Here is a 26,291-nt window from a genome sequence, read left to right as displayed (position 1 = left end):
ACTGCACAAATCTGGCCTTTATGGAAGAGTGGCAAGAAGAAAGCCATTTCTCAAAGATATCCAGAAAAAGTCTCGTTTGAAGTTTGCCACAAGCCACCTGGGAGACACACCAAACATGTGGAAGAAGGTGCTCTGGTCAGATGAAACCAAAATGGAACTTTTTGGCCACAATGCAAAACGATATGTTTGGCGTAAAAGCAACACAGCTCATCACCCTGAACACACCATCCCCACTGTCAAACATGGTGGTGGCAGCCTCATGGTTTGGGCCTGCTTTTCTTCAGCAGGGACAGGGAAGATGGTTAAAATTGATGGGAAGATGAATGGAGCCAAATACAGGACCATTCTGGAAGAAAACCTGTTGGAGTCTGCAAAAGACCTGAGACTGGGACGGAGATTTATCTTCCAACAGGACAATGATCTAAAACATAAAGCCAAATCTACAATGGAATGGTTGACAAATAAACGTATCCAGGTGTTAGAATGGCCAAGTCAAAGTCCAGACCTGAATCCAATCGAGAATCTGTGGGCAGAGCTCAAGACTGCTGTTCACAAACGCTCTCCATCCAACCTCACTGAGCTCCAGCTGTTTTGCAAGGAAGAATGGGCAAGAATTTCAGTCTCTCGATGTGCAAAACTGATAGAGACATACCCCAAGCGACTTGCAGCTGTAACTGCAGCAAAAGGTGGCGCTACAAAGTATTAATGCAAGGGGCCGAATAATATTGCAAGCCCCACTTTTCAGGTTTTTATTTGTTAAAAAAGTTTAAAATATCCAATAAATTTCATTCCACTTCACGATTGTGTCCCACTTGTTGTTGATTCGTGACAAAAAAATTAGAATTTTATATTTTTATGTTGTGATGATGAAGCTGTTTGAAGCCTGAAAATGTGGCGAAAGGTTGAAAAGTTCAAGGGGGCCGAATACTTTCACAAGGCACTGTATATAGGAAAAAAATTAAGAAAAAAGTAAGAGCATCAGCAATAAAAAAACTACAAATATAAATTGTGAAAATAAAATGAGCACACATTATAAAATAAGCATTTTCTGTAAAAAATAAAATGTTAAAATGGATTGGATATCCTAAGAAGGTAATTGCACATATTTTGTGGTGTACAGAAGTTATATTGCATGTGTTGGTTTGAAAAACAGAAGTGAAATGACCATAGTAATTTTTTTATTTACTTTTTATACATTTTTTTGGCATATTTAATGACAGTGCTCACCTCACTGCATGCTAATGTTCCAACAAAATAATTTCCCTTTCCCTATTTTGCAGGTACACCATCACTACATCCTGGGCTTAGCACAGACTTTTGTGACTTAGCACGGGAGAGGTTAGTCTGGTTATGTGAGACTAGTCCTGAGCTGGTTATTACGGGTTGTCCATCCATCCATCCATTCTCTGTACACCGCTTAATCCTCACTTGGGTCGCGGGGGGTGCTGGGGCCTATCCCAGCTGACTCGGGCGAAGGCAGGTGACACCCTGGACAGGTCGCCAGTCTGTCTCAGGGCTTTTACGGGTTGTGTGTTTTCTATACCTAAAAGCAGAAGACAAGACACAGCAACAGTTTAAAGTAGTTACTTGAGAAGGATCCATGGTAGGTGAGTTAGTGTGGAGACGCTGACTTGAATAGGAATCATGAAGGAGTGTGTGGCTGACTGACCCCTTTAGACAGAAGGAGCTAAGTATGGTGTATTCTGAAGGTAGGTGGCTCAATGCTGGTTGAAGACGCTTGGTTGGGTGAGGAAAGATCCAGGAATCTGAGGCACAAGGAGGTACGATGTTAGACTGATCTTCAAAAACATTTGGGAGCAGTAAGCAAAGAACTGCAGAGATGATACAGCTGGAGTTTAAATACTGAAATGGGTTGAGTGATGGGTGAGTCTCTGGCGAGTCAGAAGATTGCAAGCAGGAGGAGAGCAGGTCACCACACCCAGACACACACAGACAAGCATAGAAAGAAGACAAACAGGGAAGCCACATGAAACATAGAGGAAAGAACAAAAACATGAGAAACACAACATGAGGCAGAAAGGCACAGCCAGGACCATGACAGTGGCTGTCAATCACTCACTCAGTAAGATGCTTGATAGAGCTGAATGTCGACAGGATTGTCATCAAAGGTGCTTTAGAAAGAGAAAAAATTGAATTCTGTGAATGGCCTGGACCTTCCAGATGTTATCAGCCTTTTTCCATCATTTAAAGCACAAATTTCTACTCCATTCTTAAGCTCACAGGAATGCTGCTGATTACCAGAATAATAATGCATTCTTATGAATGCATGCATAGTCAGTGCATTACCAAGCTTCACAGTTAAAGCCACAACTACAAAGATACCATAAAGCTGAAGAAGGTCAATTAAAATTTTTGGTTGGAAACATTGCAGACACATAATCCCACACACAGAATCACCGTAGGTCTCTATTGAAGTAACACTGGAAAAAGAACAAAGACTTTTTTTTTTTTGTCATGCACCGAGGCCATAATTTACACATGAAGTATGCATCTTTGACACTCAAGTATTTTCTGCCTCTCTCTTCACAGCTCTCATCCATTGTACTGTGAGCTGTTGCTTTGATGCAGACTTGTTATGTATTAATGTCAAGTAGGCAGCACCTTGTTGTGGAAAAGCCTGCAATTCAAGATCTGGATCTAGCTGGCGGAGGAGTGGGCTCAGATCCTGCAGCAGACTCGAGAGCTGGCCTTCTCCAACACCAGACCTTCATCTGCACATCAGACTGCACCGAACACATCTACCGGGACTTCGGCCGGGTGGATAAAAGCCTGTCCCAGCTGCTTGACAGGCTGTCTGGCTTCAGAGAGAAGTGCAGACACAGCTTCTGGCTTTGAGCTAGCATTAGCTCCATGCTAGCACCTCCAACAGGATCATGCTGTTGGTCTACTCCTCCTCAACTCTCCGTCAACTCAACAATCACCTCCGCCCGGATTATATGGACACTCTCAAACATGCCGGCATTCTCCGTACATCATGCGGTCCTCAAAGAGGTTCTGGTCGCATGTTTTCATATCACTTCTCATCACCAAACTCCATCCCTTCACTGTGGTCTCCTTGAGGTTCTGCATTACCTTATCACAACAAACAGCACGTGAACCCATCCAATCTCCGTATGCTTCCATTGTCCTCCCAACCGATCCATAAGCAATGTAACCTGAAACTGGCTCTGCTCAATGCTCGATCCCTGAACAATAAAAGCCTCATCTTAAATGAGCTCATCATGGACAATAAACCCAAATTACTAAAACCTGGCACAAACCCATGGACTATTTCTTATTAAACCAGACCACACCCACAGGATACTCATACATTGATGAACCTCATCCTGTAGGGCGGGGTGGCGATGTTCTTGCCATTTAGAGGAAGGATATTAAAATATCTGTCATCTCCTCTCCTGCTGCAAGCTCTTTTGAACATCTGTCCTTTAAGACAAAAACAAGCAGCTCTGCCTCAATGCACAGTCCAAATCTTTGTCAAGATTTTAACTTTTCATCAAGCAGGTTGTTGCTTGGAGGTAGTTGTAGTTGTTTCCCAAAGCAAAAGTGATTTTGAAAACAGTAATATACAGATAGTTGAAGAAGAGGTGAATGTTGTACAGGCAACTTATTCCTCAGAAAATAAAAGCATATGAAGCTGGGTTAAATCAGACACCAAAACTTCAAATTCAATTGATGGGGGTTCTTTGTTTCCAAGTTTATTAACATATAATTGAATCTGCACAACGAAATGTGTTTCACAAAACCTATAGCACAACACACCTAAAATAAATAAAATAAAACATATCTATAAGAGGCCATTTCATTCATTTAATTGCCTCTGTTTACCACCTGATCACACATATATACAAAAATCTGTATTAAGCTCAAATTGAAGGTTATAAATGTAAAATGGAAGCTCTAGAGAATTCAGAACCAGCAGCCTGTATTATGTTTGCACACAAAGATGTATTCAATTCAGTTTCAACATTAATCTCTTAAATTATTGCTGATATGTTTCGAAACGACTAAGACTGTCAGAGCTCCCTTCTCACCCCCTGTCCTCCCCATCTGGCATCCAAACAAATACAAAACAAAATCTTTCAAGTTCAATTTTTTTTCTGAGTACAAAAACAATTCTGCAAGTAGAAGAAACAATTCTGCAGGTAGGAGAAACAATTCTGCAAATAGGAGAAACAATTGGCTCCCCGACATCACGTGGCTTTTGGCAGTAACTTTGCACCTTGCTGATTCGCATCCGCAGGACTTAGGATTTATTCACAAATGCCAGTGCACGTTCCGAGAACTGTTGTGTAATTTGCATGGCACAACAGCAGGTGGCGCTGTTGATGCCGTTTAACGCATAGCACCATGCACCATCGACTAAGGCCAGGACCGGGATCGAGTCAGTCAGACGCCCCAGTACAATGCACCATGAGCAACCAACAGGTGAGTTTGTGGTCATTGTTGATGAAAAATTAAATGATCTTCCGTGGGTACATGTAATTTTTGTCACTGCCGGAGCTAACTGTGATCAAGCGGCTCGAGCAGTGGAAGAACAGCAGTACAAAGGCAGGCGGAGGCAGCATTTGAGTGGTCGACTTCTTTTCTTTTTTTCCTCTTTATTTTCCAAATGTGCAAAAATACAAAGTAATCAAAGTGCAAGTGCAAAAAGTGCAAGTGCCTTAAAGTGCGTTGGAGGTCAGGAGCAGTGGCTTCTCCAGCAGCAGAACACACAGAACAGCTCCCGAATGAGGGAAAAAGCCTCCTCTAATACTGCTCTGCTCAACAGGAATAAACCAATAAAACTCTGCAGGTAAATCACCTTGTCCTTAGCTGTTAAAACTAAGTTAAAAACTCTCCAACATAAACCATAACCCAGAATAAAGTAAACAAAAAATAGCTAATGCAAACTAACCCAACTAAAACCACCAAACTTAATCCAACAACAAAATATAAAGTTAAAACTATTGCAGCCACCCCTTCCGTATCCCTCCCCTTGGTTCAGCCCGGAACAGTCTTTTGGACGTCTGGCTCCCCGGGGACTCTTTTGGCTAGACACACCTGGACACAAGAGGAAACGGTAGGTTAACTGCACAGACCACTCACTCACACACCCACCCCTCCACGACACTCAATACATGCACCGCATGCACACCACACTAAGAGAACAACCAATTCAAACTATCTCACAATATTGTACATTCCAATCTAAATTGTTATGTTGCCTCCGCAGACCCGGCCGCCGCCATCACCCGAGGTGACGCCACCGGACCGGACCCCACGGGCAACCTCAATAAAAATGTTTGGTTAATAAAATATTTAAAACCGACAATCGTGTGCAAATTATTTATTTACCAATTAGCTTTCTCAAAGTGTTGGGTGCATTAAAACGCTAAGTGAATATATAAAGTGTCGTGTGCAAGGCGCAAACATACGTGACGGACGGCCCTGTTCGTCACACTAACCCATCGAGCTAACTTAACCACATATTTTGTTTCTCACTAAATACGTCTTGTTGGTGGCGGCAGTCACTTCAACTGCAGTCACTTCAGTCAAACTGGGTCAATTAGCCAGCTTCGCTTCACTCGGAGATAATCAAAGACTATAGCTCAATATAATATAAATGGACGGAGCGGTTTCTCCGTGAACTTGTCCCGAAGTGGCGGTGACTTGCTGCAATGGCTTGACAACAAGGAAGCAAATACATAGCACCTTGCTAGGTATCTGCACGTCCCTCTACATCCTACATACAACTGCACAGTACAATATTGCCAAATTGTTCGTCGTTACATATCCGTTACAGTGTGAATTGATAAATTGTGTGGACTCAAATTCATTTTTTTTCAACCTGTGGTCTGTTTCCATATGTAATTTCATACATGTGAGTGATGGAGAAATGAATTTTCGACATAGCTCCAGTATTTAGCCAGGCAGGCAGCTTAGCAGCTCAGCTAGCAGCTCGGCTAGCGAAAAGTATGGGGCAGCAACGAGATTTGGTTTCTAGCGTCCTGAGATTTGGATACAGACCACAACAAAGAGCGATCGCCAGGTAATGTGGAGGTTTTCGTTCACTTTTCATCTCTAGTATGTTGTGGGACACTCATTGAGACTATCTTAGCCGGTCAGTGTGGGGCAAAAGCACGTTATGGCGGACTTTGACGCGGGGCCAGCTGCCCCATACTTTTCGCTAGCCGAGCTGCTAGCTGAGCGACTACGTTTGCAGCAAAAAATAAAAATAAAAAACGCATGAAAATCAGTTTAATATTCAGAGTTAAGATGGATTAACCCGTTTAAGTTCACCGGCCGTTTTGATATCTGCGTTTTTCAAAATAGAACGACACTGCCAACGCGATGATTCAAACACTATACACCGATAGAAAGCTTAGATTCTCATGTATAAACCACTTTCAGATGTGATTACCACAGCGGGTAATATAAACACATTTCTCCAACAAACAACAAAATTTAAAGGGACACATAAAGGGCATAACTCACCTTTGGACGCTCATTTACCGGTCAACGATGAAAATAATCCACAAAAACCGGCCATAATCCAAGAGTAGTCATCCAGACAATACTAGCAAGTATAATATTTTGTCCAAAACATGTCTAGAAATAAGTAAATAATCCACAAATAGCTCGGCTCCGTGTGCGCACACGCGGCGCGTGGTGGCGCTGCGCGTTTCATAATCACTGTATTTATTCCCATAATTTTATTCAGCTCGATATCCATGTGCTCTTGGACTCAAAATGGGGACTGAAGTCTTTCCTTTATGTTTACACCGCGTTTCAACCAATCAAGTGACTCTGGCCTGTCTACAAGCCCTAAACGGCCAACCATAGCCGAGACTGACCAATTTGGATTTACCTCTTTTTGTAACTAAATTCTGAGCAAATCACGTCGGAGGAAACGTTTGACTGACAGGGCTGGTAGCCAATAAGCTTGCTGAATACCAGGATATAAATAGAGCCTCTGCCAGCAGGGTTCTGTGACTCTTCACACATCGGCTCCGGCGCAGCGCAGCACGAGCCTCTCTGTCTCTGCCTGCCAGTCTCTCCGATCCACACTAGAGCCGCTCTGAAGTGCCGTTTTTGAGTTTTTTATGAGTTTTTGGAGTGAAAGTAATGTGAAAACAGGCTGAAAATCGAACATAAACCATTTTTGCCCAGGGAGTGCAGAGGATGTACAGAGGGTGTCCAAAATTGACAGCGCCGGGGCATATTAGTACAAAAACATGTGTGAAACACTCATTTCTTGTAGTATTGCTCTGAAATTTTGTCCTGAACTATGTAAGACCCCAGGCTGTTGCCTTGTTGTGTTTCAAGCTGTCACAGTGCTGCCACACTAATTTTCAGGTGTTTTATTAGGGAAAAAATTTAGGCGAGAATAAAATTCATCGTAATTCAGTGTGTTCCAACATACATACACACGTGGACAAAATTGTTGGTACCCCTCAGTTAAAGAAGGAAAAACCCACAATTCTCACTGAAATCACTTGAAACTCACAAAAGTAACAATAAATAAAAATTTATTGAAAATTAAATAATCAAAATCAGCCATCACTTTTGAATTGTTGATTAACATAATTATTTAAAAAAACAAACTAATGAAATAGGGCTGGACAAAAATGATGGTACCCATAACTTAATATTTTGTTGCACAACCTTTTGAGGCAATCACTGCAATTAAACGATTTCTGTATTTGTCAATGAGCGTTCTGCAGCTGTCAACAGGTATTTTGGCCCACTCCTCATGAGCAAACAGCTCCAGTTGTCTCAGGTTTGATGGGCGTCTTCTCCAAATGGCATGTTTCAGCTCCTTCCACATATGTTCAATGGGATTCAGATCTGGGCTCATAGAAGGCCACTTTAGAATAGTCCAACGCTTTTCTCTCAGCCATTCTTGGGTGTTTTTGGCTGTGTGTTTTGGATCGTTGTCCTGTTGGAAGACCCATGACCTGCGACTGAGACCAAGCTTTCTGACACTAGGCAGCACATTTCTCTCCAGAATGCCTTGATAGTCTTCAGATTTCATCGTACCTTGCACACTTTCAAGACACCCTGTGCCAGATGCAGCAAAGCAGCCCCAAAACATTACTGAGCCTCCTCCATGTTTCACCGTAGGGACAGTGTTCTTTTCTTCGTGTGCTTGGTTTTTGAGTCTATGAACATAGAGTTGATGTGCCTTACCAAAAAGCTCCAGTTTGGTCTCATCTGTCCAAAGGACATTCTCCCAGAAGCTTTGTGGCTTGTCAACATGCATTTTTGCAAATTCCAGTCTGGCTTTTTTATGAGTTTTTTTCAGCAGTGGTGTCCTCCTTGGTCGTGTCCCATGAAGTCCACTTTGGCTCAAACAACGACGAATGGTGCGATCTGACACTGATGTACCTTGGCCTTGGAGTTCACCTTTAATTTCTTTGGAGGTTGCTCTGGGCTCTTTGGATACAATTCCAACGATCCGTCTCTTCAATTTGTCATCAATTTTCCTCTTGCGGCCACGTCCAGGGAGGTTGGCTACTGTCCCGTGGGTCTTGAACTTCTGAATAATATGAGCCACTGTTGTCACAGGAACTTCAAGCTGTTTAGAGATGGTCTTATAGCCTTTACCTTTAAGATGTTTGTCTATAATTTTTTTTTCGGATGTCCTGGGACAATTCTCTCCTTCGCTTTCTGTTGTCCATGTTCAGTGTGGTACACACCTTTTCACCAAACAGCAGGGTGACTACTTGTCTCCCTTTAAATAGGCAGACTGACTGATTATGAGTTTGGAAACACCTGTGATGTCAATTAAATGACACACCTGAGTTAATCATGTCACTCTGGTCAAATAGTTTTCAATCTTTTATAGAGGTACCATCATTTTTGTCCAGGCCTGTTTCATTAGTTTGTTTTTTTAAATAATTACGTTAATCAACAATTCAAAAGTAATGGCTGTTTTTGATTATTTAATTTTCAATAAATTTTTATTTATTGTTACTTTTGTGAGTTTCAAGTGATTTCAGTGAGAATTGTGGGTTTTTCCTTCTTTAACTGAGGGGTACCAACAATTTTGTCCACGTGTGTAACTCTGTGCCAGTAGCACCTAGAGTAATTCTGACTGCACTGGGTGAAAATTCAGGTTGTCAGCTTTCAAAGGAGACCCCAACCATGCCTGTACTCCAAACAGTTCAAGGACAGCATTCAATTTACTTTCCATACATCTTCAGTAGAAATTTCAGGCGGAAATTGACTGAACCCATGCACTGTCAAACAGCGCTGAGGGGAGCAGGTGACCGGACCAAGATAGCGGCCGTATTTCTCACTGCGTAGCACCCCGAGCGGCGTCTACTCTTTATTATGTCAATGGACTGACTGACTCGGTCCCGGTCCTGGCCTTAGTCGATGGTGCATGGTGCTATGCGTTAAACAGCATCAACAGTGCCACCTGCTGTTGTGCCATGCAAATTACACAACAGTTCTCGGAACGTGCACTGGCATTTGTGAATAAATCCTAAGTCCTGCGGATGCAAATCAGCAAGGTGCAAAGTTACTGCCAAAAGCCACGTGACGACGGGGAGCCAGTTGTTTCTCCTACTTGCAGAATTGTTTCTCCTACCTGCAGAATTGTTTCTCCTACTTGCAGAATTGTTTTTTTGTACTCGGAACAAAAACAATTAACTTGAATGATTTTGTTTTGTACTTGAAAGATTTTATTTTGCACTTGAAGGATATTTTAATGTAAGTGCATATATATATATATATATATATATATATATATATATATATTTAAATTTGTGGAGCATTTTTTTGATGAACAAACTTAAGTGCATTAGTTGTGAATGACATTTTGCTTTTGCAAAACACACTGAGTTTGTTTGTGAATCATTGGCTGTCAATAAAACACATTTTTTTGTGTTTGTGAGGTTTTGGCAGTAATTTCACCCCATACCTGTCCTTGTCGTCCTTTCAGTCCCTCCAGTCCCTCCAGTCCCTAAGTCCCTCTAGTCCCTCCGGTCCTTTCAGTCCTTCCAGTCTTTTCAGTCCTTTCTGTCCCTCCTGTCCCTCCGATCCTTTCAGTCCTTCCAGTCCTTTCTGTCCCTCCAGTCCTTTCTGTCCCTCCGGTCCTTCCTTCCCGTCCTTCCCTCCCATCCCTCCTGTCCTTTTAGTCCCTTCAGTCCCTCGGAGTCCCCCGAGTTCCCCAGCGTGTCCCAGGCTGCTCCTTGGTCGCCGTGGGTTCTCGCCCTGACTGGTTCCGTGGGGCGCCTGTTGGCCTCCCCATCTGGCATCCAAACACCCTATCCTATCTGTCTCCCGCTGTCTACTTTGCTCTGTTGCTCTGCTCTCCCTCTCTCTCTCTCTCTCTCTTCTCTCTCCCCAGCGCTGTACCTGAGTGGGGTGCGACTCTCAGCTGTCTCCACTCAGGTGATTAGCCTCCCAATGAGACCCGGACAGCTGAAACTCATCGCCAAGATTACACCTGCTGCAATAAAGACCGGCTGAACCTTTCACACCCTGCCAGATCGTCAAACTTGACTTACCAGTCAGTACTTTCTAGCCACTTCAAAGGTACGTTGCAAAATTGGAGGTTTTAACGTCTCTGTATCTCTGCTCTGCCCAGACTCCAGCTGTCCGGGCTCTCACCTGCCCTGTCTCCTTGGGACACCCTCAGAAACCATTCGGCTTACTTCTTTTTCCCCTGGACTCCCGGCTCCACTCGTCCTGCGTCTGTCTCCCCGCCGGCTTCCCTCCTTCGTCTGCCTCCGACTGCTAAGGAGTCACCCACCTCCCTTACTCATTCTCCACAATAAAATCGTTTCATTCTACCCAGCCCTGGTCGTGTGACTCTCTGCTCGGGTCCAGACTCCTAGAGCCGTGACAAAGCCGTGCTGACAGCTCTGTGAGGCTGTACTTAGGCACAGTAGTGCTTTGAGCTAAATGCATTCACATACCGGTATCACAATGCTCAGTACTTACATCCTGATGTTTAAGAGGTATACTACTTACTATGTTCACAATTTATGTACCACGTTAACTGAATAGCATTAAATGCAGAACACAACTGAGGCTCGTAGAAATGTTAGTGGTTTTACTGAATTTTGATCCTAAACCAAAATATAAGAGAGACTAACATGAGATTTTGTAGTCATGTACCAAATGCAATATCAGCTTATTCAGTAGTCAAACCATCAAGACATTAACGCCCCAAAAATAATGACAAACTTGCGGTGGTGCTTGCAGAGTGGTCAGGGTATCACCAAAGTCAGCAGAATTAATCCTCTGTGGACCATGGATGTCAGTACAAAATGTCATTTCAATCCATCCGATAGTTAAAGGTATTTCAATCTCAATGAAAGTCACATACACACGTGGACAAAATTGTTGGTACCCCTCAGTTAAAGAAGGAAAAACCCACAATTCTCACTGAAATCACTTGAAACTCACAAAAGTAACAATAAATAAAAATGTATTGAAAATTAAATAATCAAAATCAGCCATCACTTTTGAATTGTTGATTAACATAATTATTTAAAAAAACAAACCAATGAAATAGGGCTGGACAAAAATGATGGTACCCATAACTTAATATTTTGTTGCACAACCTTTTGAGGCAATCACTGCAATTAAACGATTTCTGTATTTGTCAGTGAGCGTTCTGCAGCTGTCAACAGGTATTTTGGCCCACTCCTCATGAGCAAACAGCTCCAGTTGTCTCAGGTTTGATGGGTGTCTTCTCCAAATGGCATGTTTCTGCTCCTTCCACATATGTTCAATGGGATTCAGATCTGGGCTCATAGAAGGCCACTTTAGAATAGTCCAACGCTTTTCTCTCAGCCATTCTTGGGTGTTTTTGGCTGTGTGTTTTGGATCGTTGTCCTGTTGGAAGACCCATGACCTGCGACTGAGACCAAGCTTTCTGACACTAGGCAGCACATTTCTCTCCAGAATGCCTTGATAGTCTTCAGATTTCATCGTACCTTGTACACTTTCAAGACACCCTGTGCCAGATGCAGCAAAGCAGCCCCAAAACATTACTGAGCCTCCTCCATGTTTCACCGTAGGGACAGTGTTCTTTTCTTCGTATGCTTGGTTTTTGAGTCTATGAACATAGAGTTGATGTGCCTTACCAAAAAGCTCCAGTTTGGTCTCATCTGTCCAAAGGACATTCTCCCAGAAGCTTTGTGGCTTGTCAACATGCATTTTTGCAAATTCCAGTCTGGCTTTTTTATGAGTTTTTTTCAGCAGTGGTGTCCTCCTTGGTCGTCTCCCATGAAGTCCACTTTGGCTCAAACAACGACGAATGGTGCGATCTGACACTGATGTACCTTGGCCTTGGAGTTCACCTTTAATTTCTTTGGAGGTTGCTCTGGGCTCTTTGGATACAATTCCAACGATCCGTCTCTTCAATTTGTCATCAATTTTCCTCTTGCGGCCACGTCCAGGGAGGTTGGCTACTGTCCCGTGGGTCTTGAACTTCTGAATAATATGAGCCACTGTTGTCACAGGAACTTCAAGCTGTTTAGAGATGGTCTTATAGCCTTTACCTTTAAGATGTTTGTCTATCATTTTTTTTCGGATGTCCTGGGACAATTCTCTCCTTCGCTTTCTGTTGTCCATGTTCAGTGTGGTACACACCTTTTCACCAAACAGCAGGGTGACTACTTGTCTCCCTTTAAATAGGCAGACCGACTGATTATGAGTTTGGAAACACCTGTGATGTCAATTAAATGACACACCTGAGTTAATCATGTCACTCTGGTCAAATAGTTTTCAATCTTTTATAGAGGTACCATCATTTTTGTCCAGGCCTGTTTCATTAGTTTGTTTTTTTAAATAATTATGTTAATCAACAATTCAAAAGTAATGGCTGTTTTTGATTATTTAATTTTCAATAAATTTTTATTTATTGTTACTTTTGTGAGTTTCAAGTGATTTCAGTGAAAATTGTGGGTTTTTCCTTCTTTAACTGAGGGGTACCAACAATTTTGTCCACGTGTGTATAACCAAGTAACAGATTGATAATGCTATAGAGCCATGCTGCTAGAATCCATCACATCTATTTAGGAATCAAGCTGCTTTTTCACTCCAGGCATTAATTGCCTAAACTAACAGAAGATTAACACTTGATTAAAATGGTTACTTTCACAGCAATAAAACTCCTCCATCCCGGTTCATTGACCTTTACACTCTTCAGTTTTTAAGTGCCATCAAGTGTCCAGTGGTGAGCCACGAAGTTGCACTCCTAATAATCCATCCTCTCCTATTGCTCTTCCATGCAGACATAAACAGGGCTGGTAAAATATAGAAAGAGTACATTCTCCTGAGGAAAATCTGCTCGACATGATTGCTCTCTACTGCAGAGATCCACTGGTGCTTACTGTGCAGATGCAAAGTTAGAACAACCATCTGTTTACTGATCATTAAACACTGTGGTGACACATTATCTTAAAAAAGTTTGCAATTTAAGTATAATCATTTTGTTATTTTTATTCCATATGCCATTATGCTCATGGACACAGGGGTGCAGTATTATGAATTAATTACATTACTGGGTACTGGAGAATGCTATATTATAACACAAGACCATATTGTGAAGCAGCCTGTTGAAGCATGTTAAGGCTGTAGTTCAGCTCTTTCATTGACATGTTCACATCCTGCAATGGAAAAGATCTCCAGACACCAAGTTCAGACTGAGAGGCCACAAGAGGGGGCAGTGAATGGAGAAACAGTGTGACACCTCCTCACATTTAGACTAAGAATTTTCTGAAAAAGAATTCGTAGATAGATTATTTTCTAATTTAATTAATCGTATCCCCAAAATATTATTATTAGATCTTTTGTTTGATTATTTAGATTATCATTATTATTATTATTCATGTGCCTGTCGCTCATCCGTGCATCTGCTTTTCTGTTTGTTATTGCCTAAAGGAATTACGAGCAAATCAAATCACATAAGAAGTATTTAGGCATGGCAATCCTATTGGCTTCCGGGTGCGGTCTGAATGGGATGGAATGAATAACTCACCTGGGCTAATCCATAATCAGAATTACAGAGTCTGCGACATGCCTATTGGATGGCTGAGCAGCAGCTCGCTCCATAAGCTGCTGTGTGGATGCTCATTTTGAGCAGAGGAGGAGGAGGAAGCGCAGTGACGGAGAGAGAGAGAGAGAGAGAACGGAGCACAGCTTTGTCTTGCGTGAGAGCAGTTAGAGGAGCCTACACTTGTGCTGCTGCTGCAGTGCGCGTAAAGGCGCGTTTCCGTTTTTTACGCAAGGCGAAAAGTGGAAAACATAAAAAATAATATTTCCACTTCGAGTACTTTTCAAGTAATTTTGAATCTGTTATTTCCGCGACAGCAAAGTATCAAGTCGGCACTAGAAATGCACACTTCCAAAATAGCGTGAGGCAGCGAAGCTTTCTGAAACTTTGCATTGTTGACTAGACATTTGGCACCGGAATCCTTTGTAGTAAAGTTGATTACGTCCAAATCCAGTGGTTTAGAGACACCTTCGGTCGTAAACAGCAAAATGGATCTTTTTTTCAATACCACCAATGTGCCAAATTGGACCACTACCTCCAACGACACCAATAACGGGACCGTGTACTGGAACCAGTTTGTGCAGCCAGTTTGGAGAATCGTCCTCTGGGCTATTGCGTACAGTGGTATAGTTATCGTGTCCGTTGTGGGCAATGTGACAGTGATCTGGATTATCACGGCTCATAAACGCATGAGGACAGTCACCAACTATTTTCTGCTCAACCTGGCGTTCGCCGAAGCCTCAATGTCCGCCTTCAACACAGTGATCAACTTCACCTACGCAGTGCACAACGAGTGGTACTTTGGACTGGTCTACTGCCGCTTCCACAACTTCTTCCCGATCGCGGCTGTGTTTGCCAGCATCTACTCAATGACTGCTATCGCTCTGGACAGGTGAGCTGCTGCTTTCACTGCCAATCTGTTGTAAAAGTACACCAGAACTGACAAACGTGTGGTAGGTCACCATGTATTGAAAAGCGCACTGAAAACTGAAGATTTTCTTTTATAATCCACCCATTCACTATACAGTTCATATGTATGGATACTTCAGAAGTGCTCTTTAAAACTGCACCAGATTGATCAAAATGTCTCTATTTTTTCAGTGAAAAATGAACAAGATACAGGAATATTATGACAATATTTAAGCGTTGCTCAAAGAAAACCCAGAAAAAGAGAGAAAATTACAACTCCAAACACTTAAAAGAATCCATCAGAGATGATTTTGGGGTAGAAGATGAAAAACAAGCTGTCATGTTGTGATGATGATTGAATCTCAGTGCTTTGTGAAAGAAAAGGTAGTTCCAAAATGTAACTGCCAACTTTTGTCATCATTGATTTTTGTTTTGTAGTTACTGCAAAAGTGCACCCACTGGCAGTAATGTGAAGCTCACTATTTCTTCAACTTTTTACTTCCATATGTTGAAAGAAGTGCTTTTTATGTGAGTAGGTGGAATGAGCCATGAACACTGTTGTGGTTAATGGTTCATTGCCTTCTGGATCAAGTCCTTGTAAGATAAACTGAAATGAAGCTGTTGCTAAAAGCAGCCTATAATTGTACATGGGTTTCTGTGCTTATGCCGAACGTACTTTTCTTTTGTTTTAGTAACAGTTTGCACTGCTTTTACTGAAAATATTTTTAGATATAAGATTTATATCTTCGTATCTGAGGCTTCCTCTCAGGGAACATTCTTGTGTGTTCGAGCCCTATTCATCAATGTGTGTGTGTATTACTGATTACAAGTGTGTGTTTTGTTGAATGGTCTTTTTTTCTGGGTGTGCATGCATGTCTGTGTGTATGTGTGACTGTTCATACAAAATTGTTCAGTATCTACACTACCCTTCAAAAGTTTGCAGTCACCCAGACAATTTCATGTTTTTCCGGAAAACTCACTCTTTAATTCATGTGCTAACATAATTGCACAAGGGTTTCTAATCATCAATCAGCTTTTCAACAAAATTAGCTAACACAATGTAGCATTAGAACACAGGAGTGATGGTTGCTGGAAATGTTCCTCTGTACCCCTATGTAGATATTCCATTAAAAATCAGTCGTTTCCAGTTAGAATAGTCATTTATATGACATTAACAATGTCAAATTAATTTATTGTTATCTTCATTTAAAAAAAGAGCTTTTCTTTCAAAAATGAGGACATTTCTAAGGAACCCAAACTTTTGAACGGTGGTGTATGTGTAAGTGCATTTTTCTCTAGGTAACTGTATGCGTGCGTGTGCATCTCTCTCTCTCTCTCTCTCTGTGTGTGTGTGTGTGTGATCAGGTGGTGGCTATTGTTGTGGGGACCTAATGTCCCCACAACCATAGGAAAACCAAAAGAAATGTCATTTGTGGGGACCTCATTTGGGTCACCATGAGGGGAAACAGTGTTTTCTTGGCCATGTTGTTGTTACTGAAAAAACTAAAAGTGCAAAAACGTTTCTTTAGGGTTAGGCATTGTTTTGGCCTGGGTTAAGGTTAGGGTTAGGGTTAGGGTAAGGGTTAGGGGTTAGATATGAATGGGAGTCAATGGTAGATCCCCACAATGATAGGAAAACACAATGTGTGTGTGTGTGTGTGTATGCTCTGTTTGTTAAAACAGAGCCACTTCCTACTGTAACCACGCATACCTTTATCCAGCTTGCCTGAGGCCGATCACGTTTGTAGCTGTTGTATTGCAGGAGAAAATTGCCTGTAATTCTCTATTTCAGATGGAAGTCCGCGAATTTGACCTTTTGGTAAAAGCTGTAGTGGAAAAGCAGCTGAGATGAATAAAGGAGATTACGATAGCAATAGGCCACACACCATCTGCGTTTACTCCACTCATTACTGGTTTGCTATTCAAGAAAATTTTCCATTCAGGGGATGCAGAAATCTGGTTACATCTCCCTGACCCCTGTCCGCATAACACAAAGATGTTCATAAAATCCTTGTAGCAAAGCATTAAATTTACGCGGAAGGCATTTTACCACAGCAGCTGCAGGACAAATGGTATTTCAGATAGTCGCAGAGGTGAAACCGATTTGCCCACTGGAACCCATCTCTTGGAGCCATCTCTCCTTGCTGTTTATCCACCAGTTATGATTTTGTCTCTGCCTTTTCATTCACAGCTTTCTGTGTGAGCTTAAGAGTTCCTACTTGTACACAGGAAATAATTTCTGTCAAAAAGAAAAAATCTGTGGGATCACACTGGAGGGGTTGAAGCATTGTACGGCAGCTGATAAGACTTTTGTTGTCATCTGCATTATTGTTGCAGTCATTCCTATGATGCTCTTGGTCTGTGTGATTTGCAGATCGTCAGTACAGCCAAGTGCTGACTACAGTGTGATGGCGCAGATGCTTTATAGAAATATCTGCTAGAGCTGCATCCAGGTTCGTCGGGTTCTTTCAAAAATGCAATTTTCTATCTCTACTCCTTTGATATTGTGGTGAGGAAATTGGGCTTTCGAGGAACGAAAATGCATGGTTGCTAAAATATGTAGTGTGAAAATGACTGTAAGAGATTGAACCTCAAAAGCAATTAAGAAAAATGGCTTTACTGAGGAGATCAAGATGATTGTATCCTTCAGTATAATGACACTTCATCCACAGTTCTTTATTCAGACTTAGTAACTGTTACTCTGCCACGGAACGTGGCGAAGTTATCAGACAATCAGCGTACGTTTGTCTGTCTGTGTGTTTGTTAGCAACATTACTCAAAAACGGATTTGGATGAAATTTTCAAGGAAGGTCAGAAATGACACAAGGACCAAGTGATTAGATTTTGGTAGTGATGCGGCTTATAGTCTGGATCCACGGATTTGTAAAAGATTTCTGTATCATCGCCAGATAGTGGCACAGTGTCACTGTAACCATGACAACAAGTGAACACTACATCAGCTGCCTGCTGACGATCACATGATTGTGATCCTACTACAAATCCACTGCTGTGGACAAATCGGGACTAATCGGGACTTATCCATCGCAAATCCTACAACGACTGAGCAGCCTTGGCGGAGTACTGTGCTCTCACTAAATTAAACTGAAATTAAGCGCAGTGCTAACATAATCTTCATAACAAACCACAGACTGTGTATTAAAGATGGATGTAGCCTGAGGGTCTGAGAAGTGAAGGCAATATGGAAGTGCCCTAAACCTGCATTCTGTATAACAGCCAGCAGAGGGTGACTCCTCTGGTTACAAAAACAAATTTGATTGTATAGAAGTCTATGGCCAAATTACCCGTGCTTCTCTTTTGATCTATTACCTCAGTAAATATTTTCTATATTTTCTAGTAAGTTTGTGGCCTCACCAGTAGTTTGAAGTCTTCTTCCATACATGACTGGGCCACTGGAGGGAGGCACAAATCAGAAATACTCTGAGATACCAATAGTAGACAGAGAGCATGTCAGGAAAAGAGAAAATAAACCCAGTGGTGTGTAAATGATTGGGAAGATTCTAAACATGAAATCTTCTACAATTAAGTACCAGAGATTAATGAGTGATAATGAAAACAAATACGTCTGAGCTGTCTTTCCTTCATCAGGAAGTAAAGGAATCAATCAGGAGATAAATCGTGAGTTTAAAGGTCTTCCAAAATTAGGCTTTAAAAAAAACTTGCTCTGTAAGATACTATGATTTTCCTGTAACATCTGAAATAAAAAGTCAGTACCTTATTGCCTTGCATATTTTTATCAGGTTCCTCTAGTCAGATTCACCACTTGCTTGTTTTGCCAAGTTTCATCCCAGAGGAAAATTTTACTGCTCAAAGCTTGCTCTTCTACAGCTCAGGAGACAAATTTGAGATTCTAATGTCAGCCTCATTTTAGTTTCTATTTTGTCTAAAGGTTTCTCATACGTTTCTCCTAAAATTCACAAGGAGAAATAGGTGAGACAGGATAATTAGAGGGAGTCATACTTGAGACTTGTGGGAGATACCTTGCTAATCTCAATACAGTGTTTTTAATGGCTCCTTTATTTCTCCTCTGGAAAAGAAAATGAACAATAGTGGAGCTCCTACGGAGCAATATGTGAGACTCGCTCACTCACACCTCCACATGAGCACAACAGACTTGGAATCAAACCACAACCTTCTGGGTGTGAGACAGCCACTCTACCCACTGAGCTATGCCACCCTATGCATATATTAATCTGCACACACACACCTTACAAATGCTGCAACAAATAAGAAGTTGCCAGGATACAGCCTAAACATCTTGAGGCACTAATAATAATATATGGTGACTTCAATCATGTCACCCTCTCCTCCCACTTGACTGGATTTATCATTCTAAACAACACAGATCATCCACTCATAATATCGTGATGGGCCTCTCTCTTGACTGCAGGACGGAGAGATATAGAAGATCTTTGTACCCACAGCGATCAGGCTTTATAATTCTATAGCAAATAGGAGATGAGCTGACAGACAAATGAATTTCCCTTTTGGGATGAATAAAGTAATTTGAATCTTTATTAATTAATTTAAAAAAATATCATGTGGATTACAATAAAGTCAACATGCTAGATGATTAAAAACAACCAAAACGTTGATCTGAGTCTGAGAATTCAATGAGAGCTTGTGGAGATCTCTTCATTTGTTCTCTCTGAGCTTAGTATGAGATGCATGAACTGAAGCTGGGATGAGAATAGATTGAGTTCTTAGAGAGAGCTCTCTGATTTCTCTGCCTGAGATCACAAAGAGACACAAAAGTTGAGAAACTCTGAGAATTATATGAGAGCTTGTTGAGATCTCTTCTGAAACTTTAAAGGAGACTAAACTGAGATTTAGTGCATCTTATTGCTCAGGAGAAAAAAATGAAACACAGGAGAAATAAGCCTTAGTCTCAGTTTGGTGTCACACAGATCTCAAAGTTGTCTAGGAGAAGTAAATGAAACATTTTTGAGATCTCTTTTTGAATTTTCTTTTCCTCTGGGGTGATCACTATACTCATCTTTTACATATTTAGATCAATTGTGTGCTTTGTAACAGCTGACTTGAGAAGCGTCCAGCCAATGGCGTTGTTGCACTGACTGAAGCATAGCTGAAAAATGTTGTTAAACTGGATGCAGGCATAGTAGAAGAATAACCTGTGGAGAAAAATACTTTTTGGCCTTATTTTCGGGCAGAGTCGCCAATGTTTTACGCAGTTTTTATTATATTTTACTAGTGACTCTCTACATGCAGTTTTAATGTCCCAGTGAAGATTGAAATTGAAAATATTGCTCTCTTCTGATTCTTTTTATATAGGTGTCTGGTCTTGTTCGCCCTTCTCTGAATCACCAGATGCTGACTTTGGGTATAGGCCTGTTATTTCTGCCATGCATTTCTCCTCTGCTTCTGCTACCTCTGTGTTATGGTTTTTAAAACCTCCTTCACTATAGGAAACAACAACAACATTTAAGCGTCAAACCACTAAACTCAAATTTTATGTTTTGCTGAGGCTTTGGATCATAATAAAAGCAGCCCTGCTGTTTATTGTTTCTATTTTCGATTTTAATCACAGTCCTTGTCTCCCTACATGTCAGTGTTCCACCAAAACAATTCCCCCATCAGTATTTTGATGGGACACTGCTGCGGCAGACTTTGCTTAGTTCACCCGATACAGTTGTGATTGGTTTAAAGAGATACAAACAAGTCAGAAAATGTTTTCCCTACAGCAGAAAGATGATGAGTTGTAGTCATGTCCAGCCCGGTCTCACGGGGATTCGTGAAACTGTCACATCAGTTTTTGTTTCGGTTTCGTGCGCACCAACACGATGTCGTCATGTTTTTCGTGCCGCTCACCACGAGCGAAACCCGCTGTGGTAATCACATCTGAAAGTGGTTTATACCAGCGGATTCATGACGATCTACGCTGTCCATCGGCGTTTGCGGTGGCCGCTGCGGCCGCCGGACATTCTTTAAGTTCCTATGCAAATTCGGCGGATTCATGACGATTTAAGCTGTCCATCGGCGTTTGCGGCCGCCGCCATTGCGGCTGCCAGACATCTGGCCGCAGCGGCGGCCGCGGCGGCGGCCGCGGCGGCGGCCGCAAACGCTGATGGACGGCTTAAATCGTCATGAATCCGCCGGTATAACCCACTTTCAGATGTGATGTCCAGCGGCTGCAAACGCCGATGGACAGCTTAGATCGTCATGAATCCGCCGAATTTGCATAGGAATTTAAAGAATGTCCGGCGGCCGCAGCAGCGGCCGCAGTGGCGGCCGCAAACGCCAATTGAAAGCTTAGATCGTCATGAATCCACTGGTATAAACCACTTTCAGATGTGATTACCACAGCGGGTTTCGCTCGTGGTGAGCGGCACGAAAAACATGACGACATTGTGTTGGTGCGCACGAAACCGAAACAAAAACTGACGTGACAGTTTCACGAATCCCCGTGAGACCGTGTTGTCATGTCCCACAGAGTGGTCTAACTATGCAACAATATTCATTACTATACATTTTTCCACTCTATGGTCCCCTGAAAAAGAAAAAAATTCCATAGTTCCATGTTCCATTCAAAAGCTTGGGGTCACTTAGAAATGTCCTTATTTTTGAAAGAGGAGCAGTGTTTTTCAGTCAAGATAACATTAAATGAATCAGAAATCCAGTCTAGACATTGTTAATGTGGTAAATGATTATTCTAGCTGGAAATGGCTGATTTTTATGGAATATCTCCATAGGGGTACAGAGGAACATTTCCAGCAACCATCAGCTGGTGTTTGCTTAGAGCTGTCAGAGGAAAGGTAGAGTTTTAGTTTTGTGGATGGTCCAGGAGTCTGTGTGGGTCTCCTCAGGTGAAGCAATCTGTCCAAAAACATGTGAGCCAGACAAAATAGCAGTGTTAAATTACTTTTTGAAAAGCTTAATTGAGTACAATTGTAATGTTGTGCCAGCTGGCCTGCAAACCCATTTCTAATTGACAATGCAAATAAACTGATTGACACAGTTTTGTTTATATACTAAATGTTTAATAATGCCCTTTTTCTGATGCTGAAGTAATTTGAAAATGATTTCAAAGATAGATAAATTACTCGCCTTTTAATGTTCATTCATTTGACCTCTCACTTTGCAAAACTGACCCTCGGGCAAAGCCAGTTAAGTATTGCTGTGTTAGAGAGTACAGAGAATGGATTGATGGATGTTGTTTAATAGTAAAAGTCTATCAATGTGCTTAGTGCAGAGTGGAGGGCGTGACTGAAATTAATTATTTTTTCCTTTAGTTCCGGTCTTGTGTGCGGCTGCCGCTGATAGCTGCTCTTGGTCTTTGTTTGAATCATTCTCCCTTACACTTGCTTTTAAGCAATGCTTCAGTGCTCGAGCTAATCTATTCAGTTTACTCAGAGAGTCAGGTTGGAATTATTAACACTGAACATTGTCAGTGAGCAGGCAGGGAGAGGTAAGTATATATAATAAGTATCCATTTCTGTGAAGAGCATCTTGATTAGACTGACCGGACAGGATGAGTGAGGCATGCTGCAAATTAGCTTATCTTATGTATAAGCAGTATTAGCACATTTGCATCTTATTATCTAAGAAGAGAAGTAGAAAGTTGCTTGGTAAGTGCTGCTCAGTACAACCAGGGGCCTCTTCCCACATCTATCCTAACCTGTGAAAGCTCCGCCAACTAGTCACGCTGTCATTACGAGCATCAGGAGCTGAATTTGATTTTCTTTTTTTTTTTTTTTGTCTGCATATCTGCTCAGAAATGACACCAACCAGCCATGGTGTCATTACTTAAGCTGCATGCAATTTTCTTTTTCTTATTTGTGACCGTGACCATCACCTGCCCTCATGGCAAATTAACCTATCATGTTTATTTCAAGCTGTTTCCTACATTATGCCATTGAGGGCTGTGCACACCCAAGTGAAACATAAAGCAAACACAGGACAGACAAAGGACAGACAAAAAAGAGGCATAGACAGTGTTCTGAGAGAAAAAGTGCATTATACTTATTTATGCTCTTTAATTCACACCTTGAAACCAGTTATAAATCCATGACCCTTCACAAACACCAGATACAACAGAATCCCAACAGGATCAATCAGAAAGTTGTCAGGAGACACAGGATAAATGAAGGATAGATGAAGCAGAGTGAGATCTACAGACATATGGAATAAGATTACTGTCAAAAGTATTCATCTACAATTCTAACCATTCGTATTCGTAATGTTAAACATCTGTATGTTAATAAAAAACTTGTACACAAAATTCTGCTGTCATATGCATGAGTTTGATAAATTAAGGGTAAGGATTGTTTTTACGAGTATGAACCTAAAAGTTGTGAGTGCAACTCTAATTTCTACGACTACGAAGTCTTCCCTGTGAGGACGAATTCAAGTTTATGGGTACGAGTAGAAAAATACTGGAATGACGTCACATAGGTCACAGGGGAAGGTAATCGAACACCGATTGCTCCAAACGCGCATGCGCCATTTATAAAGAGTAGACGCCGGGTGGACCCGGTGGACCTACCGGGGCAGGTGATGCCTCACAGGTCAAGTAAATAACACATCCAACTTCTTGTAATTTATTTATTTCATGAAATGTACTGTTTTAATTGATATACAGTTTATGGACGAAAGACGGTACTGCTTAGCTTGCACGCTAACGAGCCGGGCCGGTGACACATTAGCCTTCTAATGCAAGGAGGCTAATGAGGAGGCTAAGGAGGCTTAATAACAAAACAAACATAATTTGAGATTATGAATCGTGGCAATTGGCGTATGAATCAGTCCATTGTACAGCCTAAATTGCTGTAAATTAAGTCCAGTTTTAGTTCTTTGCAAACTCAGACACGTGCATTAGTTTAGTTTACAATGAATCTGGCGGAGTTCGGTAAAGTTGGAAAGATATTCACAGATTCGGACTTCCGGCATCAATAACTCATGAGATACACACGTGGACAAAATTGTTGGTACCCCTCAGTTAAAGAAGGAAAAACCCACAATTCTCACTGAAATCACTTGAAACTCACAAAAGTAACAATAAATAAAAATGTATTGAGAATTAAATAATCAAAATCAGCCATCACTTTTGAATTGTTGATTAACATAATTATTTAAAAAAACAAACTAATGAAACAGGCCTGGACAAAAATGATGGTACCTCTATAAAAGATTGAAAACTATTTGACCAGAGTGACATGATTAACTCAGGTGTGTCATTTAATTGACATCACAGGTGTTTCCAAACTCATAATCAGTCAGTCTGCCTATTTAAAGGGAGACAAGTAGTCACCCTGCTGTTTGGTGAAAAGGTGTGTACCACACTGAACATGGACAACAGAAAGTGAAGGAGAGAATTGTCCCAGGACATCCGAAAAAAAATGATAGACAAACATCTTAAAGGTAAAGGCTATAAGACCATCTCTAAACAGCTTGAAGTTCCTGTGACAACAGTGGCTCATATTATTCAGAAGTTCAAGACCCACGGGACAGTAGCCAACCTCCCTGGACGTGGCCGCAAGAGGAAAATTGATGACAAATTGAAGAGACGGATCGTTGGAATTGTATCCAAAGAGCCCAGAGCAACCTCCAAAGAAATTAAAGGTGAACTCCAAGGTCAAGGTACATCAGTGTCAGATCGCACCATTCGTCGTTGTTTGAGCCAAAGTGGACTTCATGGGAGACGACCAAGGAGGACACCACTGCTGAAAAAACTCATAAAAAAGCCAGACTGGAATTTGCAAAAATGCATGTTGACAAGCCACAAAGCTTCTGGGAGAATGTCCTTTGGACAGATGAGACCAAACTGGAGCTTTTTGGTAAGGCACATCAACTCTATGTTCATAGACTCAAAAACCAAGCATACGAAGAAAAGAACACTGTCCCTACGGTGAAACATGGAGGAGGCTCAGTAATGTTTTGGGGCTGCTTTGCTGCATCTGGCACAGGGTGTCTTGAAAGTGTGCAAGGTACGATGAAATCTGAAGACTATCAAGGCATTCTGGAGAGAAATGTGCTGCCTAGTGTCAGAAAGCTTGGTCTCAGTCGCAGGTCATGGGTCTTCCAACAGGACAACGATCCAAAACACACAGCCAAAAACACCCAAGAATGGCTGAGAGAAAAGCGTTGGACTATTCTAAAGTGGCCTTCTATGAGCCCAGATCTGAATCCCATTGAACATATGTGGAAGGAGCAGAAACATGCCATTTGGAGAAGACACCCATCAAACCTGAGACAACTGGAGCTGTTTGCTCATGAGGAGTGGGCCAAAATACCTGTTGACAGCTGCAGAACGCTCATTGACAAATACAGAAATCGTTTAATTGCAGTGATTGCCTCAAAAGGTTGTGCAACAAAATATTAAGTTATGGGTACCATCATTTTTGTCCAGCCCTATTTCATTAGTTTGTTTTTTTAAATAATTATGTTAATCAACAATTCAAAAGTGATGGCTGATTTTGATTATTTAATTTTCAATAAATTTTTATTTATTGTTACTTTTGTGAGTTTCAAGTGATTTCAGTGAGAATTGTGGGTTTTTCCTTCTTTAACTGAGGGGTACCAACAATTTTGTCCACGTGTGTATATGTTGTCAAAACATGAACGATGCCTCTTTCAAATCGTTGTAAGGTAGACAATGTGCTACAAGGCCAATTTTATCAAAAGTCGCTGTATTTCAAGCTACAGAAATAACATTGGCGTCTATGAGCAGCTGGCGGTGCAACGAGTGAACAGGGACCGTCTGCAAATAGCAAAACCGCTGCAACAGCGAAAAGAGACACTACACATTTATTCAATAACTTTACTCTTGTACCCTGTAGAGCCACTAAAATCACTGGAGCCATGAATCGGCTGCGGCTGGTCATACTACAACTCTTTGTTTGGTGCTAAATGAAAAATTGAATTTTAAGGATTTTTTATGATTATTTTATGAGTATTAAAATTCAGTAACTTCACTCTTACACACTGTACAGTCACCAAAATCACTGGCGCCATCAATTGTCTCCTGCTGGTCATACTACAACTCTTGCTTTGGCGCTAAATGAAAAATCTGAATTTTAAGGAATTTGTATTTTTTATAATTATCATTTTATTAGTAATAAAATTCAATAACTTCACTCTTACACACTGTAAAATCACCAAAATCACTGGAGCCATCAATTGTCTCCTGCTGGTCATACTACAACTCTTTGTTTGGTGCTAAATTAACAATCTGAATTTTAAGGAATTTTTATGTTTTGTATGATTATTTTATGAGTATTAAAATGGCACTTTTCTTCATGTATGTGGTATATTTTATATAACACACAGGGAAAATGGCATAAGGGCATAGTGTACTTGTTTGTCCAAACACATAATTCTGTATAGTAAT

General features: G+C 41.3%; 1 protein-coding gene and 1 long non-coding RNA gene across 2 annotated transcripts in view; one reads left to right on the top strand and one right to left on the bottom strand.

Moving 5' to 3' along the window:
- Positions 1 to 1,168: 1,168 nt before the first annotated feature.
- LOC127534751 (uncharacterized) lies at positions 1,169 to 14,105 on the bottom strand. The gene is made up of 4 exons (XR_007943121.1): positions 14,003 to 14,105; positions 2,081 to 2,132; positions 1,670 to 1,766; positions 1,169 to 1,543 (listed from the first exon to the last, which is right to left on the bottom strand). It is a non-coding gene; the product is annotated as an uncharacterized LOC127534751 (long non-coding RNA).
- A 62-nt stretch (positions 14,106 to 14,167) lies between these two features.
- tacr1a (tachykinin receptor 1a) overlaps positions 14,168 to 26,291 on the top strand; it is a 207,851-nt gene continuing 195,727 nt past the window's right edge. Inside the window, exon 1 of the mRNA XM_051950708.1 lies at positions 14,168 to 14,909. Within this exon, the coding sequence (XP_051806668.1) occupies positions 14,506 to 14,909 (404 nt within the window). The 5' untranslated portion in view covers positions 14,168 to 14,505. The remainder of the gene's footprint in view (positions 14,910 to 26,291) is intronic.

The sequence above is a fragment of the Acanthochromis polyacanthus genome, chromosome 7 (genome assembly GCF_021347895.1).
Source record: "Acanthochromis polyacanthus isolate Apoly-LR-REF ecotype Palm Island chromosome 7, KAUST_Apoly_ChrSc, whole genome shotgun sequence".
NCBI classification, from domain to species: Eukaryota; Metazoa; Chordata; class Actinopteri; family Pomacentridae; genus Acanthochromis; species Acanthochromis polyacanthus.
Note: the sequence above shows the minus strand (reverse complement) of the source record. Positions and strands in the feature narration are given on the sequence as shown.